Source organism: Ambystoma mexicanum, chromosome 2q (assembly GCF_040938575.1).
Source record: "Ambystoma mexicanum isolate Mex_15411 chromosome 2q, UKY_AmexF1_1, whole genome shotgun sequence".
In the NCBI taxonomy this organism is placed as follows: Eukaryota; Metazoa; Chordata; class Amphibia; order Caudata; family Ambystomatidae; genus Ambystoma; species Ambystoma mexicanum.
Genome location: NC_090924.1, coordinates 1374024902 through 1374045473, shown reverse-complemented (window position 1 = coordinate 1374045473; position 20572 = coordinate 1374024902). Strand labels below are relative to the sequence as shown.

General features: G+C 47.5%; 1 protein-coding gene across 2 annotated transcripts in view; it reads left to right on the top strand.

The window, feature by feature from the left end:
- The window catches only part of LOC138570181 (ubiquitin-conjugating enzyme E2 E1), a 481786-nt gene that overhangs the window by 282378 nt on the left and 178836 nt on the right, over positions 1 to 20572 (top strand). For both annotated transcript variants that reach the window (XM_069648862.1, XM_069648863.1), the window contains exon 3: positions 402 to 452. In XM_069648862.1, the coding sequence (XP_069504963.1) occupies positions 402 to 452 (51 nt within the window). The remainder of the gene's footprint in view (positions 1 to 401; positions 453 to 20572) is intronic.

Here is a 20572-nt window from a genome sequence, read left to right as displayed (position 1 = left end):
GCCATGGGTAAAATGTTGGTAGCCCCTCATCCCCTCCTTCGGGTGCATACCTAACCGCCACCGGTTGGATACTTCAAGGCAGGTGCAAAGTGTTCTTTCACCCCTGTGCTATGTGTATGGAGTTTGGCGGCTGGTTGACTAACGCCCTCCAAGCCCCCCACCGCCGCCCCTCTATTTGCACATTATGGAATAACTCGATCTTTAGGCCTGTCGATACTCCACCACGATTAAGTAGTACTTCCCTGGGTGTCAATAGAGTATGGAAGCCCCCACCTATACTCCCCTTCTGTCTCGGTCTTCCTGTGCCCAGACCAGGCCTGCATTGAGGTGGGCTGAGACCCCAAACCACTGTCTTCTGTTTGCTTTCCGATGGTGTAAATGCCCTCTTTCTCTTCCTGCAGGATCCAGAAGGAGCTGGCTGACATCACTCTGGACCCGCCCCCTAATTGCAGGTGCGTGGGTTTGTTTCACTCCATTGGGTGCTGGAGCACCTGCTTTATTTATGGCGATGGATGTAAATGTGTGTTTGGGGAGGCTAGGCTTCCGCCATCTATGACTTTGCCTGTAGCACCCGTTATTGGCCCTGCTCACTTACACTTGGGCCTCCCTTCTTTCCTACCTCCCCTTAGTCTGGATAATGTATTCCACCTATCCCTCCTCTTGCTGCTTTTCATATCTGGGCTAGCATTTTGTACTGTGTACATGGCCGCAGTCATATTTCTATTTTAACTGCTATTCAGAGGGTGGAAGGTTTAAATACTGTGTCTGTTTGTTTATACTGAATTCATGTGATCAAGCTACAAGTCGTAGTGAAACGCGTCATCGCCGAGCATTTTCCTTTTTCTGGCTGGGCGAGGGCTGGAGGTTTCCACATGGGCTTTTAACGTTTGTAAATTAATAAAGAAGAAATTTTAATTTGAACCTGGTTGCAGTAAGTTCTGTGAGAACATAAGGATTGACTTCAACTCTGGCACAATACTCCGGGAGTGCGGCTCAAGACTGCACCGTGTAGATGGTGCGGAGGATTGTGGATATATATATATATATATATATATATATATATATATATATATATATATATATTTTCTGGGGCTTGTCGAACCTTCAACGCAAGGTCTCTTGAGGGCTAGGCGGTGGGTCGGACGGACGGCTGTTGTTTGGGGGCTGAGGTTATTGGCGTCTGTGCAGGCGCTCGCATGTTCTGGCATTGGCCTGTATCAAGTAAGTGTCTCCCTGTGCTCTGCTGATTCTGTGGTCTGTTACTTTATATTTAAGTCACCAAGCAAAGTGACTCCAGCCCCCACGCCCCCCCACCCTTGTTGCACATCCAGACTCACTCTGGCGCTAATCGCTCGTTGGGGGTCTTTAAGACATGTCCCAACGTTGCCTTGGCCTGGAATAGTGGTATTCAAACGTGTTTATTCCTGAGCCCCCCCACGTAAAAATGTTGTTGCTGAGCCCCCCATTGACAACATGGTTTCTGCCCCCCTAAATGTCATATTTGCTTATATTTTTTATATTAAAAGTAGTCGCTGTACTCCCTTTTAGAGGAGGCCTCGCACCCCATGCCCTTTGAGAGGAACTTCACACCCCCCTAGACATCATTCAGCTCCCTAGGTGGCCCAACGCCACAGTTTGAAGACCACTGCCTTCAAACCTCTCATGTAGGTGTGGTATGGCTGTGGTGGGACCAGGTGCAGGGATGTGTGCCCCGTGGGTCCATGCCTGCTGTCGATGTGAGGCTGCTGAGGCGGAAAGCCTGCTCTTTGGACGAGGCTGCAGTGGGGTGTCCCTCCTGTACCAGTGGGACCCTGCTGTGTTGCCTGATATATTGAACGGCACGCTACCTCCGAAAATGTGCTCTATGGAGGCAACAATGCTACGCCCACTTTCTTCGGTCCCACTGCCTCCACTGCTGCCTAACAGTGGCGGCGTCAGGAATCAAATTTAGGGGGGGCACAGAGGGGGCCAAAGACAAAAGTAGGGGGGCCGCCTATGAAGGGGAATGTGACGTCGCAAGCACTCCTGCAGAGAAGCTTTTGCGCATACCAACTACCACTGCACCTTCCCTCCCATCAGAATGTAGGCAAAAACCATTAAGTCACTAATGACCCATCATTCACAATTTTGTGTGCTACATTCTGATCGGAGCGGCTGGTCTTGACAGCAGAGGGATTGTTGATTGCGACCCTGTGTGTGTGTGTGTGCCGTGCGGGTGAACACAGCAGTGCAGAGTGAGTAGCCCAGCTGATGTAGGAGGGGCCCAAGGGAGGGCGGGATTTCAGAGTAGGGGCCCAGGCCCACCCCCCTGACCACCTCCCTAGCGACTCCACTGCTGCCTAACGCCACAAACAACCTTTCCAATGCACCTACGTGTGGTCCTTCCCAGGCTCTTGTCAAGCGCTCTGCACCAACTAATCGAGGGCAGGAGTTGGAATACTAACGTGAACACCCTGAGAATAATGCATACTTGCCAACATTCTGTGGTCAAAAAGATGTAGGATTTTTCAAGTTTCAAAAATAATACTGAGCATAACCATAATACACCATGTAACCATTACATCACAGGAAAATACAAAACATACATTGTTGGCACTGCTGGAGCATTCTAAAATACACAACACATCAAACAGCACAACATGGAAAGATGTTAAAATGTATAATTACGAATGGTAAGTTAACACCAAATTCAATTACCTAACTTCACAGAAGGTAATCACATAAGAGCTTGGTAGGCAACGTTTGCCACTGCTCTGTAGCAGCAGCATAGACAATACATATGTATTCCTGCAGTGCAAGATGAATAACTGAACAACATGGAGACTGATACCCTCCTCAGTCCGATATGCAGAGTCTGTGTGATGGTCTGCCACTTGACTTCACCTAAGGCCTGTCGCAGCCAGACTGCAGGGCAGAGTCATGTAGCTGTCAGGTCACTGGATTGGTCTGAGCCTATCACTCAAATTAATCACTTAACCCGCCCACCGCACAGACATAATAACTAATTGTTGCATTCTTTATCTTTGTGCCAGTCTCGAGCAGCCTGCCTTAGTCCCATAAATTACCTGCCCCTGTAAAAAGCAGTAGGATCTCTCGCCCAAATCTGTAGGCGGTAGGACTGCTTAAAAAGCAGTAGCCTACTGCCTAAATCGGTAGGGTTGGCAAGTATGATAATGTGTTGAAAGGCACTTGCTAAAGAGCCATTACATCAAGTTGATCGGTCTGTTGTGGATTTAGGCCTGTTTTTATTGGGCAGCCCTGGATCTTTTTACCTGGACATTTGACCCTACTGTGCGCACGGTCTTCTGTGTGACATGGGTAGTTTGCAGAGCTGGTCTGAGGCATGGGCAGTCTCTGCTATCGCCCCGGGCCCCGCGCTCTTGGTGGGGAGAGGGGTACTGTAGGAGGGGTTATAGCTACATGCTGCCATGAGTATAAGAAGTAAGGAGGGCTGGGCTGCTTCCAGCCACAGGGCTTTTCTTTGTCCCTGTTTACCGAGGCCGTGCTGTTGGCTCCCAACCACCTCTAAAGCGCTTCTAGAGACAAATCTCCCGCCCACCTCCCCAGCAGCCCATCAGACTCGTGGGGGCTCAGAGGGCTAACCCGGCAGCCCATCAGACCCGTGGGGCCTCACAGTTAGGGTAATCACGTTCTTTGTTTTAAAGTAATGGTCCATTTAAGAACCTTTTGTTTTGGGCAAGGGGGTTGGAAAGGGGCATTTGTTTTCCGAAAGCACATATGAGTTGCCGCCCAAATGTGTCTACTTTCAAGACAACTAAAATATGTTGACCAAAAAGTTGTGCACTTTCTCGATAGTATTCATATGTCCGCATTTGTTGTGGTAAAGGAATTTTTTGGGGAGAATGTCACATTTGACCCTCATATAAAGCATGCCTTCGTCAAACGAAGTAAAAGGTGACCATTTCATATCTTTTGTTATGATTGTCTTGAAAGAGAGCCTATAAGACATTTTTTAAATACTTTTGTGGAATTGCATTCTGGTATTTGTAGTTTTCAAGATGGTATGAAAATAACGCAGCTTTTGTACTCCTTTTTGTTTAACATATTTCTCTAAGGATTCCTGTGTTGCTGCTGGAGTACTTTATGATGTGTGTACTTTTCAATTCCGATTTTATAAAGCAGAGTATTGTTGAAAGCCAAACGTCGATTGAGATGGGTTGTCATTTACCAGGTCAATGGATGTGGGAAGAGAGGTTGGCAAATGTTGCTAGACTGAAGATGTTCTACCTGGCCCTGTGCTGATTTGCAGGGTACAAGTTGGGTTTACATGTGGGTTGACAGTGCCTGCCTACTTTTTTCACAGTGCCGAATCCATCCCTTCCTTTTTGAGGCCAGCATGCAAAAAAGCTTGTTTTCTCGAGTTTCCGGCCACCAGGATGTGAACCCTCACAAAACCACATGGAAGTGTCTTCAAAGCACTGTCTTGAATTGGTATTTTGCTTTCCATAGAATATTTCAATCTAGATTTTTGGGTTATAAATTGCACACCTTTTATACTTTTCCAGCAGTATTCTAAGAAAATCTCCTCTGGCGGTTTTCTCCTCTCGCACCCCCTCCCCCCCTCCACCCAGTTTGTGAAAGACGATGCTCATTTCTATTTCGAATGTTCTTCTATTAGGAAAGGCATGTTGAATTAAATTAGTGTTTTTCAATTTGGGATAAGATCAGTCCCTATGCGTTTGATCCCCCCCACACTTCTGGACTTGTGCCCTATTAATTTAATGATGTTTGAAGACCGCGGCACTGCCTCAGTATCTTTCTGGTAAATAGGCTTTGTTACGATTGCACTATCCTGCAGCAAAAGCACTTTGCCCTGTCTGGCCCAGGGCCAATCCCTGCCCTCACCCCCTTGGAACGTGCAGCCACATTAGGTATGTTTGGATTACCTACCGGTGATCATTCCTCTTTGTCTTGCTCCTTCCTTGCCACAGTACTTTCTTTTGAGGTACCCACCTCTACAAATAATTCAGCTTACTCGGGCTGCTGCTCCAAAATTAGCCTCACTCCCGATATCACTACAACCGTAATATTAACGGCTAAAATTCAGCTATTGTATGACATGATTTTCTGCGATGCAGATAAAGTGGCCCCTCACATCTTTAGCTGCCTAGAACCCCAAACATCCTAGAGCCAGCCCTGGTAGTGTGACGGGGCTATTGTTGCTTGGCACTGGGACCACAGTACGGCAATGCTGGTGTGATGTCTGCTGTGTGGTGTGAACAGCATGCTGTTGTGGTCTGGGACTCTTAACTGTGTCTGTTAGTGAGGTGTGAAGTTGTCTGCCTTTTTTTGGGGGGCCGGCGTGCAGTCATTGCCTGGGCCGGTCTGTGCCTGGCCTTGTTTGTGCGGTATGTTACAGAGGGCCGCTCCTCCCAGGGCTCGTGCAGTGTAACATGTTTGGTGATACGTGGTACACCTTGTCCCAAGCTGTTAGTCAGTTGCCAACTGAAATGACTCCTGTGTGTTTTCAGAGCAGACATGCGGGAGGGAACCCGGCCTGAGCATGGTCTAGCCTTCCGGAAGTGGATCTGCAGGGTTGGCAGGCCTCACTTTTGTTATTCAATAGATGATTGATGTATTAGTTTGTGCCACTGTTTTTTCCAAGGTGCTTTGTACCCTCTAGTCAATCCGTCGCGTCACAAATAATGACTTTGGTTTAATGTAATTTGCAAAACTAGCGCTTCGGGCTGCGCAGTTTGAGGGTTAACAGTGTAAAAAGTTGTTTTCATAATTCTCTTTCTATACCGCCCTTTCGTTAAATTCGGAGCACCTACAGCAATAAAAAAGAAATAATTCATGGAGACTACTGCTGCCGATTGCTTCCATCAGGCAATCAGCGAGGGGCCGGCGTGCATCACATACGTGTACCCGGAAACCCTTTTTGTTTTTAAGGTGCTGTGATTAGTCATAGATGTATTCAAAAATCTGTTTTGACTGATGTAGCATGCGGGTCTGATGCAACATCATGTGCTACACACTTTATGGATTTTATATATGTATTAAAGCGCTACCACGTGCTAATCCACATGCGTACAAACGGCGTTTGCACAACTCAACTTGCCACTCAGATGGGCACATAGACCAACCACACAAACCTGTTTGCCAAAGGGGCGTTTAATTGCGCGTGAGCTCATAAAAGGAACCCAATCAGTACTACTCTTTCCATCCCTGTCTGTTATGGCACCTAGAGATACTCCTCAGTCTCCAGCTTTACACTCCACAGCCTAGGCTTTTGGGAAGTTTTTTTGTTTTTCTGCCTGTTGCTTTTCCGTAAGGAACGTGTTTGCACTACGTAGTTCTGATTTACAAGGCCTTGCACTGGAGCAAGTCTATATCCCTGCATTTTCTCGGATATGCTCGTGTGCAAATGCAATTCACAAAGGTTTGCTGAAGGGCTTCTCAAAGCATCTTTCCTTTTTCCCATGTACTACACTGCCCCCCCCACCGAGCCCCGCACTTTCCTCCTTCCCATTCACTTGCGCGATCTGAATGACACCTGGCCTAGTAGGATCACTGTCTGCCTTCCCGCTGTTTCCCCCTTCTTTGCCTCGTCACGCCTTGAAGCACTTGAGTATAGGCGCGTTATAAATGCCATATCGTATCATCTCCGGATTTTCTCTAGTTGTATGCTTTGTGAATCGGATATATGGTAGGCAGCATGTTGCCACCTTTAGATAACCATGCGTGTCTCTTGATTTGCTCCACTGCACATCTTTTCGAGCTTAAAATGCAATGCCCATTGAATTCTGTTAACAGAAGCTATTTCTGAGCAGGATTTTCACTACGCCTCCTGAGGACTCCCAAATATGGCTACTACGGTGCGCCAGAAACATTGGTGCCCTTCATTTTTGAGGTGCCGCTAGAGACAAGGCACCAGTCTTCTTCCCCTGGAAGTGAAACCGACCCGAGAAGAGCATCTTTGGGTACTACTCCCCTCCCTTAGAGCAAATGGAGGTTGGTCATCCGGCACGTGCATATGGCTCCACTTTCTTCTCCCCTCGCCCATAATGAAAAAAATGTGTGGCCATGCCTCATTAACCACAGGCGTTCGATTAGAACAGGGGTCTGCAACCTTTTGGCTCTCCTGGTGTTTTGGATTACAAATCTAAACCAGCATAGTCAATGGTGAGGAGATCCTGGGAGTCGTAGTCCAAAACACCTGGAGCCACAGGTTTGCATATCCCTGGATTACAAAGACCACGATGGACGCAATGTGAAACGTTTTCTTTGAGCAATTAGAAGCTGACATTTTTGGAGGCAATAGGAACATGACTAATTTCCTGGACGCACATGAAACTGGCATTGGACTTTCCACTAGGCAAAGCGGTGGCATGGCAACATGCCAATCTGCAATTGTGAAAGTGGCACTGCACATTAAGCTTCGTTCAGACTTATTTGAGAGCACTATCCCATATTGTCTCGAGAGGATAGCTCAGCAGCAACGTGGCCGCCTTGGAAGCAAGACGACATGGAGCAACACAAGTTCAATCCCCGGGTCCGCGCTTAGAAACCTCTGTGTATTAAGCGCGTTATAAATAACCTATCGTATCATTCCAGCAGCACCTTTGACAGGATTGCGTTTACTTTCTTGATACTAATGTCTTGCTCTGACCTGTACGGCGTCTCGTCTCATTGCTCCCAAGCAAGATTTGCGCTATAAAAACATAATACAAAAAAAGTCTCTTGTTGGCAGCACCCATGAATATGTGAGTATTACTCACACAGGGCCGTAGGTGTAGGGGTGATATTCCGATGCACAGTATTTAACACTGGTGTACTTCTAATTTCTGATACAATGTATAATTTCCTCTGACATAATTTTTGATTTCTGTTTTGGATTGGGGCGGTTAGTTTATTTTTATTTTTTGCACGTGGCAAACTACCTGCAATTTAACTCCTCGGTACCAAGTTTTAACTGTTTACTTAAAAAAGAAAATCTACATTAAAAAAAGTGTCCCCCGTCGGCAATGTTAAAGGAGCGGTTACACCCCCGAAACCTCAAAATACTGAACATGGGTAGCAGGGGGGCATCCCTATATTTTGGAAAGTATGCAGGAAAAGTGCACCCAAAGTATGCTGGAAAAGTGCACCCAAAGGTCAAATCACACATGCAAAAAACCAGCAAATGTTGAATGCGAACAAATATTTTCGGACAAATTGGCTAATTTCCATTTTCCCCCAGTGTAGTGTTGGCAGACTGTATCCCTCTGCTTTAGAGATGTGGTACACATAAGTGTCTACTGTGTGTTACTCGTGGATACCACAGGGCATAACGGAAGACGTGGAGATGTTTTCAAGGGGAAGGCTTGGAAGAATAGCTATGGGGGAAGGTAGCCAACTCGAAAAGGGAAATCCCGAGAGAACAGTAGGTGGAAGGAGGGGTAAAGCAGGTTCAGTGAATGGGCATCATCTAAAAAGCACTTCATGTGCCGAGTCCACTCCTAATTTAACTTTGTCTCCTGGACATCTGACCGGGACAAGGCTCTGTAAAACACTCAGACAACGTTTTTTTTTTAAGTGTCCTGAAACTTTATTTAGGACTTTGTCTTTTGGAGGAGGCGGTGGCCTCGAGACTGCTACCGGGACAATCCATGTATTGTGCCTCTTTCCGTAGTGTTTTCTCCAGTACGACACTGTGGCAAAACCCGCAACTTCCCCATTTGTCCAGGTTCTGTTGTGCTTTTTGTGGGTAGGATTTCTCCCTATTACCTGGGTGCTCCTAGGATTTCTTGACCCCCTAGCCCCTGTGAGTTCTCAGTGGCTGTAAGATTATTTAGTTGGGCTGGTTATCTTCTAGGTGCTCCCTGGATTTGTACTGCAGCCCCACTGCTAGCTTCTCCTTGACTGTTCTTCTCGCGCCCTGGTTCCAGCCAACCTTTGGGTCCAGGTCCAAGGCGGGCTCTCTGGTCTAATCTTTCCCTTTAACCTCCCCTGTTCACTTGTATGGCTTAATTGCCACACCTTCTATCTAGCTGGCTTCTCTGGCTTAACCATCTTGGGGTCTGACTCCCTGCTACTTCTCTTCCTCTACTCCGTGTAATGCAACTCTCTCTGCAACGATGACCTAACACACTTAAAGTCAGAAGGTGTTTACCTTTCTTCATATGGGTGCTGAAAGTGGTCACAATGAGAGATCCTATTTGTTGGTCCATTTTCACATTAGTGGGTGGTTTTGTCGTTGGCCGATCACTACTGGTTTCCCCTTCCCTGCCATGCATCTTACTTTTAGACTCACTAGGCGTTTGTTGCATTTAATTTACTAATGAGAATTGGCCGTTGCTCTGTCGTCTGAGATGATACAAGGCCTGTCCGCCATTTTGGGATTAGGCAGCAGTGTCGCGGCCTCCCACAGACTCGACATCTCACCCTTGTTAAGCTGTAGGTATGGTCCCTTATTTTCAGCACCCTCTACCTCCCCCGGGGGTGCACGGAGGGTCGTTTTGCATGCGTGTCCTGGTTGCTGCAGGCATTCTAATTTGACTCGGCTTCACACTCAACGCAGGACTTGGGAACCAGACAAGCGTTGTTCAGTGAGTCTCGCTCTTGAGTTGAGAATGGGCTCGGAAATGTAGTAGTAAATCGCCTGCTTGCCGCATCCTTCCACCCCTTGCTGGTTTATGGTTTTTCCCCGGTCTTTACCAATTTGCTGACTACTGTGTTTACCCGATGGAGGACTTGGGGTGCTCTGGAGAAATCTCCATGTTCACCTCGAGGGGGTCACAGAGTGGGTGGCTCCCCTGGCCCCCAGAGCTCCCCAGTTTCCATCCTTGGGTGAAGCGACTTCATTGCATGTGCCTTTGGTGTTTACCTAAGGCACACACGTTTCTGATGGTGCCTGCATGATTTGCTGTTTTGAAGAAATGTGTAAAGTACGTCTCCAGTCAGGTAAGTTAGTTACTAAGGTTTATTCCTTTTACATCTCAGGTCACTCGGGCATACGCAAATGACAAGCGGGAGACCCTGCCACACCCAAGCACATCCCAGCTCATAAAGCAAATTGACCCGCAGACGTCATGGGCCCTGCATGCCACAACACTGCTTCCCCTCCCTTACACAACACCAGGGGAGCACATCTCACAGAACCATAAGTCCCTACTACCTCTAACACTACCACAGTGTGGCCCCAGGCCACTGCCACTGACGACGAGAACGAACAGGCTTGCCAAACCGCATCAAAGCGCATAGAAGCACTAAATGTAGGTCCACCGGACACCTACAGCACATAAACCTGGCCCCAGGCCACTGCCACCGACAACGAGAATGAACACGCTCGCCAAACCACATCAAAGCGCATAGAAGCACTAAATGTAGGTCCACCGGCCACCTACAGCACATAAACCTGGCCCCAGGCCACTGCCACCGACAACGAGAATGAACACGCTCGCCAAACCACATCAAAGCGCATAGAAGCACTAAATGTAGGTCCACCGGCCACCTACAGCACATAAACCTGGCCCCAGGCCACTGCCACCGACCACGAGAACGAACAGGCTCGCCAAACCACATCAAAGCGCATAGAAGCATTAAATGTAGGTCCACCTGGCCACCTACAGCACATAAACCTCAACCAAAAATAATTGCCCTCCACTAGGAAAACTCAACTAGGCCCACCCGGCCACCTATAAACCCTGGACCGCTACCAAAACCATGTTACACACATACGCTACAATGACGTACCATCTGGTGCCTGCAGACCCTAAACTGCACATAAACGGTTGCTCTCCTAACCCAACAGTGGGCCCACCCGGCAACCCACGCAGATCAACCAGCTGACGTAGGCTAAACACCTCACGCCCCGCCACAAAAACACCAGCAACGCAGATGCGTACATACCCCTTATCTCACACAGTACACCGAGCATCGTACATACCCCTTATCTCACACAGTACACCGAGCATTCAGGTACCACACAGCTGACCCTACTCGAACACCACCAGTGTCACAAACTGACCCTACTCGAAACATTACAGTGCCTCCCCACTAAGGAAACACGGAAAGCACATGAACACACATCCAAACTAAAATACCTAATACGGTACGTCCGTAGAAGTCCATTTCCCCGCTCCACCTGTTAGAGAAACACATGAAAGAACACTGTCCTATAGAACATCCAACCCTCAAGTCCGTCCTTCCCTGCCTGTAAAGGAAAAACACAATACAAAGGTGCAAACAACCCCATACTGCCCACGAGTCCGTCACCCCTCCCCCACCTGGAAGGGAAAACACCAAATAGAGCAATATTAAGTAAACACCTATATGTAGCAGAACTAAACATTAAGATCAGGGCCACCACATATACACGCCATACTGGCCCACACAAAACTGAAACGGAGGCCACAAACACCCTCCTACCTGCTCTCATACTGGCCTTTCATGACACACAACCCAGTCCGCTAAACTTACTTCCACCAACGTGAGGTCATTCATCCTCACATAAAAATCGTATAGTTCTGGATCAAAACTTCTCAGGGTACGGAGTAAGGAATCGCATCTGTCGCAATTACAATCCTCTTGACACCCCTCAGCATCACACACGGGACACCGGTGCATTCACAATTTCTTTCCATGTTCATATACTTGCGATCTTGTACAGATGACCTCTTACTTGACGCCTTCACCGTAGTAACCACAGCAGTTACGCCACCTGGCTCGGGCAAAAAGCAAGCAGTCTCCCCAAACTGTTCAGGGCTGCACTCACTCTGGACGTCCCATAGATCCCCATTGCTGCCCAGACACCGCCACGACACAGGTGGGGGCCTCCCCATTTCCGACATCTCCTCTTCCGGGGCGGGAGCTGCCGACCAAGTCCTCCCGCACGCACAAATACCCGGCTTGGATGGTTCAGGGGGGCCAGTGCAGTGGCTGCCTCAGGTGGTTCCTGGGAAGTCGGAACAGTTGCTGCTTCATACCCAGCACTACGCACAAAATCTGTTTGAAGAAACGTAGCTTCATCGTCCATCCTAGGCGTCCTTCAACTCTCGAAAAGACACCGGGAGCCCCTTCCTTGTAACTTCTACACATGGCGGCCACACACAATGGAAAACCTAGTTACAGGCAGAGGCTGCAGCGTGACACACTGGACCCCAACTGCCTCTCGTCCATGGCCGATACGCCAACGCAACCAGGACACTACCACCAGCTGCAGTGCCGATTTCAAATTCGCCTTACAGAACGCGGCAGGCGCGACACCTTCACTGGACCCCCGGCTACAGCTCGACTGCTGGCCCCCGGCTACAGCGCAGTTCGCCCTGCCATGCAACTATTTTGACACCTTGCGCTGTCTGATCCCACAGATTTTGACAGCCGGCAGACCCCCAAGACCATGACACCAGTCTTGGTGCTGGCACCGCCGGGTGGGATGTTGGACGACGGAGGGCAGTGTCTCCACTACAGCATTTTGTCCCCTCTGTGACGAAATCCCATCCACATCACCAATGTAACAATCTAGTAAAGTACGCTTCCAGTCGGGTAAGTTAGTTACTAGGGTTTATTACTTTTACATCACAGGTCACTCAGGCATACGCAGATGACCAACGAGAGACACTGGCATCCCACCCGGCGGCTCACAACTGTCCTCCCGTGGAACGCCACCCCGTCACCAGCCCACACGCGCCCAACACCACGCGCACAACTCAAGTAACACATTACTAAAAAATGCTCTGAATTACAGTGACTCACAAGGCTGCTGAAGTATTGGGAAAATCTTGCGTTTCACTCCACAACGGACTGTAAAATCCTATGGGGGTTTTATCAAATTTGTATGGACCACTTAGTCCCATTATTTTCAGCATTTTTATGGGGAGTGTATCACCTGCACCTGGGGGTCTCTCTGGGTTGCTCGCTTTGCCTGCTTGCTTGATCTTTGGCCAAGGATTTACACTGCAATTGTTTTGACACTTCACCGGTCACAACTAGTCCCTGACAAAGCCTCTGGGTAAATAGTTTGCCACTCCTATGGTAACCAAATGACACTGGTGTACTACTTTCCAACCCCTACAGTAAACAAAAGCCTAGGACTGAAAGTCTTGGTTAACTTTAAGTTTGGTTTGGTTTATTATTTATAATGCGCGATCATACCCTCGGGTAACAGGGCGCATCAGTTACATGGATATGCGAAGCTTGGTTAAGTGAACAAATTGACATGACACACAATGACTGGTGGAAGGAAAGACTAGAATTGGAGCAGAGGTGCCAGTGACCTGGACTCCTAATCCCTCTGAAGCTCTTTGACCCATCCTTTTTCCATCTGTTTTTGGATCTGGGCAGAACATAAGGTATCAGTAGAAGAAACGCAAACTGAGTGGACCTCTACAGATCAAAGCAGTGTCGGAAAGCTAGTTCTGTCTTTAAGGCCACATCCTTTCTGAAAGTGCATCCTCTTCCAATAAACTGTTTGAAGGGCAGGTACTTCCTTATAATTGGCCATGGAACTACCTACCGATTATTTATTTTCCACTTCTTCCGAAACCCAGCTGAGTCTGCGTCTTACTACACTATACACAGGATATTGCGTCTGCCTCCTACTCCACCCTGGCTGGCCTCCATGGGCCCCCTTCCCTCACCTTCCTGTGAGGCAAAAAACCTTAAGGTCTTGACTCCATTCTCTCCTTCTCACATCCCAGACCTTGCCAAGAACTTTCAACTCCACTCCCTCAGAGGCTTTCTCCTTTCCTCACATTTCCCCAGAATCTCATGTCTACAGAGCACTGGTTCTCTCTAGGCTGGACTACTGCAACAGTCTTTCTCAATCTGCCTTTTTCTTCCCTTTTCCCTCTTCAACTAATCCAGAAGAGGGCTGCAAGATTTATCCTTGGCCTCAAGCCCAGGGACTGCATCTCTACAGCCCTAAAATATCTCCACTGGCTCCCAGTGGCTGCAAGGATCAAATTCAAGACCCTCTGCATCATTCACAAGGCGCTCTGGGACCCCGCCACATCCAGCGTTCTCTCCCTAAATAACTCCCTGCTAGAGTCCTTCTGTCCTCTAGCTCCAACTCTCTGCAGATCAGATGTTTCTCCAAGCAGAGAGTGTGGGGGCGGGGGTAGATATTTCTTCTGCAGGAGCCCCCCTTCTGAACGGCCATCCTGCCCCTCTGACTTGAGCCGTTCCTCCTTAAGTTCCGGAAACTTCTAAAGACTTTCCTGTTCTCTCTCCCCCTACCCTGCTAATGTCCCCCTGCCACTACGACTGTTCCCTTACAAGCATCAGGCCTTCCTTTTCCAGTCTACCTCAGCTCCCCTAAACCAGCCCTTGCCCTCTGGCACACTTGCCTGACTGGCCTGCATCTGCTGCACCCAGTCCTCACCCCCCACCCCCTTTCCCTTATCCCAGCTCTTCCGCCCTGACCTGCCCCCTGCCCTGCACTTATTGTCACTGCAGTTGCATGGTCCTAGTAGGACCATTTATTGTTGTTTCTCCTCTGTCGCCCCACCCCCAACCCCATTTGCGTTGTGGCACCTGGAAACACTTCCGTAGATGTGCCTTACAAATGTCCAATAAATACATTTAGTAAATGCCCATTAAGTGTTCGAATGAAGGGGGCTGCTTTGTCCCACCTTCCGTGATCATGGGACTCACTCTTTCAAGAACTGATTGGGACTGATTGGGATCATGTTCTTATCTGTTCTACATTTCCACTAAATTGTGTCGTCCGTTCTTCCCTTTCAGAGCCCATGCACTTATTCTAGACCCACCTATCACTCGATCTTTTAAGAGTCTTTTTTAAAACGGGACGGGGAACCGGCCATGCTGAATGTGTCTCTGGGGTAAGGAGTAATTCCCTTACATAACGCGGGACCATAGAGAGCTTGTGTGCGCACCAACGCTGCTTAAGCTGCAGAACAAAGAGTGACGCAACAGATTTTTGGTTAAGGGATTCCATTTGTATCTGTGCTGTTTTGAAGGACTTCTGTTGGATTGCCACGAATAGTAAAGGATTTGCTCTGGGATTGGAAATTAAATGTATGTATTTATCGGACATTTGTATGTTGTTTGGGATAATGATCCCCCTTCTGTCCTGTCATACATGGGCGAGGTCACCCCATATCTCCTGCCCACCCTATATCTACGGTCCCCATCCTGCTCTAAACACCCCTCCAAACGCTTAACCCACAAGCCCAAAATTCATCAATCATTTGCATAGTCAGGAATGTTCTTGTGAAAATGCAATTGGTGAGCATTAACTGAGACACGTATAGGCATCCGTACCAGCCTATTATCCAGCCCTTTGGTTGGAAAGGTCTCCCTTGGTTTCACTCTCTAGGCCAACCTTTGTAAAGAATTGCTGGTGAAGTTTGGAAACTTCCTCAGGGCAATAACCAGCAGAGACCGGGATCGAAAGTGCTGGGAGCCATTTAGTGCCTGGTTAGCTTGAAACCAACAGCTACCAGGAACTACTTTTGGCTCCTTAGTGCAACTGGTGACATACAAACATGCCTGTGACATTAACTTTGTGTGCTTGGGAATGTTCCTTGATGAGCATTAGAGCACACCCAGAAGACATTTAAAGCATAATGGAGTATGCATAATGGACACGGTGCAATTAAGGTTTGCATCTCGTCTGTAAGTTAATTTGCAGCCTGTGATGTACTCGCTCTGAGTTTATGCCAGACGCCCAGGAGCTGGTTTTAGCTCCTGCTCATTGAATCTTAAATCCGAACCCAAAGAGAGGAGGTGGGACTAATCTTATGTGATTGGTTACATGAAACGAGGGAGCTGGCACTGTGTGGAAGGGGTGGGAAAACCGGTGGAGGACTAAGAGCCCAGGTGGGAGGACAGAAGCCGAGCCAGACAGAGGGCACTTCTGTGGTTTGATGTTGTATCTCGCCCTGGCAGTGCCACCTCATTGAGATCTGAATATGTGCATTCCTGACTGGTATTTTTACCCTTTGCACTGCAGGCTCTTTATTGCGGTGTAAAGCTCCCTACATAGTCCAGTTTTATGAGCGCATGCGTATCGGACACATTGCCTGCTCCGCGTCCTACTCCACTATATTCAGAAAGCAACTGCTTGCTGAGCAGTAAGCGGGCAAGAAACAGCGATTCGCAGTTCAGACACCCAGGCGTTTGCGATTCGCCTCGCAGTGGATCCGCTCCGCAAGGAAGGAAGCTGCTGCAGAGAGGTGCTGTCTGACCTGAGCAGCTATTTCAGCGCTGCACCCTAGGGATCGTGCCTGTGTTGTCATTATTGCATTTGCCGTTTGTTATTGCTGCCGTCGTGAATACCTGCCTTGAGGGAGGAAGAAAAACATTTAGCGCCGCAGATTCAGCGACTGTCACCAGGGTGTCTGCAGCTTGATAGTGGCTGCCTGTGAAATGGCCTTTGCAGACCAAGTTTATGATAGCAGCGCAAACAGCAAGTGTAATTCAGCAGAAAAGTCTGCGTTCAAAAATGGGTAGAGTGATGACTGGTGATGTCCAGCGGGTTAAGGGGTGCCTTCTAAGTGAGTGACGTTTACAGGTCTAGGATGCTGTTTGTCCGCTGTTTACACATCGTCAGCAGACGCCCAGACATCCGCCGAGCAAACGATGCCTGGGGGTTGAATGGCCTCTGAAGGTCAGCTACGGGCTCGGGAATGTCTGAAGTGGAGCAGCCTCTGCCAAGATGCCAGGCTGCACTCTTAGGGTGTCTGCATGAGAGGGCGCCTCTTGTTCGAGCTGTGCATGTTGCCTGCTGCAGCGAGTGATTAGGGCATTGGACGCCATGCTTAATCACCAGGCAAGGCAATCTTGCCTATTAGAATTTTCTGATTTCACTGAATTTCGATGGGTTTGAGTTCTGAACTGCATGCCTTTGATTTGACAATAGCTCACAACACAAAACGAGATGTCTGTTGGCTTTTTAAATAGTCTATGTTCATTTCTCAAATCACTGGTACAAATTGTGTTTATTGATCGTGGAGCGATGCGGGGTGCTGAGACATCCCGGCTGCAATTTGAATCTGCGTCTATCAAGTCAAGCATGCTTCTCTACGCCTATGCCCAACCCACTGGGCTATACTAATAGCCTGCAATGCCACTCGTAGATCCTACTTTCATTTTTTAAGGAACGATCATATTACTTTTAAATGCATAATGTTTTTCTCCCCTCCCGCCCCCTCGTGTCTTCTCACCTCCACTGCCTGCACCATTGCAAACTCGCTTCTGGCCAAGGAAGGGTGGGAGGAAGTACTTATTTCGTTTCCTCCAAGGAGAGGAACTGTTTCTGTCATTGTGTCCTTCCCACACCTCTTTGGTAGCTGTCTCGTTCTGTAACATGGAAAAATACCAAGTTTGGCCTATTTCCAGTTTGAGCTTACTCCTACAGTTAATTAATACATTATTTAATGTATGTGTGAGGAATAAATCCTTCTAGTGTTTGCTGGCTGGGAATGCACCATCCTAGGGTGGTTTTTGACTTGAGCCCAAAGTTACAATGAAGTAATAGTACTTAGTAGACCAGGCTGCCTACGCCCATTACCCCTTCTAATTGCACCGAGATCAATATCCAGTGTAATATACACTGCAAGCCTCCTATGTTTTAGTTTTTAAACAAAAAACGTTTTATATTCTTTTGTTCAGAAAATTCAACAGCCAACACGTGTTTCAGTCACTTCTTGGCCTTCCTCAGGGCTATACTCTTAGTTCATATGGATCACGCCAAATAAGCTTGCATTGATTCTTCACAATCTAATGGTCCCTGAAATAGACTGTCATCTGCTGTGTGTGAGAGATATGCCTGTCCCAGAAGCCTGCTGCGGGTACCTAACGGTAGTACGGGGCCATAAACTGCTGTACATTAATACACAATGTCTATATCCACCTGGCATAAAATGTTCCCATCAGAAAGCATCTGGAGAAATGGGGGATTCCCACATTTGCAACCTGCTTGTTTTATATTTGAACACACATCCTTTCTGATTGGAAACTCTTATAACATTTTTTTGTGTGCATGTTATTCCTGATTGTGTTTTTGTGTCTCCACTGCGCCCCTCATGCAACGCTTCCTAAAAGTTTTGGGGCAACACCCGTTTACAACGGTGTAGTGCAATCGTGTCATTCTACCTGTTCAGTGATTCACCACCTGGACTGCTGTGATGAGAATAGGAGATTTAATCATCACCCCAGCACCCATGCAGGGCAATTGTGTGCAATCGGGGCACATCCACAAGTCAATGTTTTACATGTCTGGTGGAAGAAGGCGATGGCGACCTAGGAGATGGGGCCCAAAGTTGGGTGTGGAAATGGAGCACATGGCGCATGACTCCGGTCTGATTTTGGAGGCCCTTTATTGCAGCAGAATTTTGGTGGTGGTACATTTCTAGAAAAACGACTTTTTCTGCATGGTAGAGGTATCTGATAAATTGATGCGTCGCAACATGTTCTGGTTTATTGCTTGTGTTATGCTATATTAGTTCCCATTTTTAAAAAATGGTGTATTAGTAACACCTGTTATTACAGCGCTTAGAACCTAGAGTCTGGCATGAAGCGCTTTATAAGAAGACAGTATTTTGGGATTATAATAGCAATTTCTTTAGTAGGCTATTGAAGCCAGTGAGAGAACTCAGCAGGCTAATGCATTGACTACAGAGGTCTGCAAGTACTCTGAAGGTTACAAGGTTGACATTCTGGAGGGTCGCAACAGCCTAAATGAGTACCACTTGTCTTTTAATGGTGAACCCTGTAAGGAAGGCATGGTATCGACACTAAGACAGACATAAGTAACCGCAGTTCAAGGGCGTTTATTGAGCTTCCACAAGGGTGCGATAAACGCCTATTTTAAACCTATATCTACAGATGGGAGCACCTACGACCATCAAATAATAATGCTGCAGTCCTAGTGGAGTCTTCAAGTTAAAAGGGCCTACACTAAATAAAAAAAAACTATTGCCAATCCTTGCTTCTAATTTACAAATGATGTGGGGTGATGTTCATGAAAAAAGTGTTCACAAAGTGATGTCAGGATGCTCGGGCCATTGGTCTCCCTTTCCCATGTTTTCAGCACGGGACAAGGCGGTTCCCTCCAGCAAAACACACACTCTGGCTTCTGTGGCACGAGGATACAGTTCCATTTTCACAGTTCAAGACCTACTGTGTCCAAGTCTCTTTGTTTCTTGCAAGTCTGTTGACTCAGGGTCTGGTATACAAAAACGACACAAAAACGTTATTTTCCCTTGCCAGTATACACGTGTTGGCTGACATATTCAAATTGTTAATTAAAACATTTTGTAACAAATTTTGGAAACCATGATACATTTTTTAACTATACTAATCGGTGCAAGATATTTCCGGGGTCCAATACTTACTAGTCAACACATGAGGTGTGGGCAAAGCCTCCCCCTCCCGTGATATGATCTGATTGGTTATTTATAACGCGCTTAATACCCAGAGGTTTCTAAGCGAGGACCTGGGATTCGAACCTGTGTTGCTCCGTGTCATCTAGCTTCTGTTGCCGCTGAGCTATCCTCCCGAGACTTGCTGCAGATCAAATTTTGATACAATATATATCTATACGTCATGTAACTAATCACCCAGTGCTTTGCGAGTTGATTTAGCCTCTAGAGCCCAATCCCTCGTTTATTTGTATACTTCAGAAACTGGGCGGGGCAATCTTCCAGGCTCCTGCCCCTCTGTTCAATCCCAAGGGTGGTCAGGCGTGGGGCTCAAGTAAGCGCAATATGCCAGTGAGAATGACCAAGTGATTGGATTTAAAGATAACATGCACATTTAGTTATTTTGTTAATTTTTGTATCTAAAGCCCAGGTATATGATAGAGCATCATCCTTTATGCAAACGCGACCTCCAGGGGACCAGGCAGTAGTTCAGTGTACTACAAATACTTCCACATGAGAGAGAAACCATATATTTCTGTTCATTATAACATTATATGCCAGTGTAAAATTATTTTCACGCTGGCTGCACCAAAATATGCAAATATTCCCTATATGAACATACTCCTGTTTGCTTTGGGCACAATGCCAGTAATGATACTATAAGAAAAACTGTCGATGCGGGCCATGTCTTATATGGCCGCATCCCTAGATAAGGACATACTTCTGGTGGCTATGCCATTAAGCATACCATGCCACACTAAGAAAGCCTGTCCAAAGTGGCTGCACAATATGGGCCAGTCTAGACACATAATAACACATATCAGGCTTGCTTTACGAGAGCTGCCCTGTAAAAAATGTGGCCGATTGTGCATTATGTTTTTGCTAGGCAGAGAGGTGAGGGAAGCCTTTCTTGAAGCTAGCAGCTTTAAGGTTTTGCTGCATTTGCGCAAATACATTTTTCTTCATGAACACAGTAATAACGCCTCAAGTTTCAGGAAAGGTTTCCCTCACCTCTCTACTTAACAAAAAGCACGTGTGTACATCTATCCTCTCAAGGGGTGCACGTAGGCTAACATTTGGGGGGGGAGGTGGGCTAACCCTCCAGATGTTGAGAGAGGCACGAGGCACTAAGTTTCAGAGACTGGGTCGAGGGGCAAACTTACTTGTGTGGGATATCTAACCTCTTTACACATTTTGAGACTGGTCTAGTGCAGCTTCAATGTTGCAAGCAGTTAACGCTC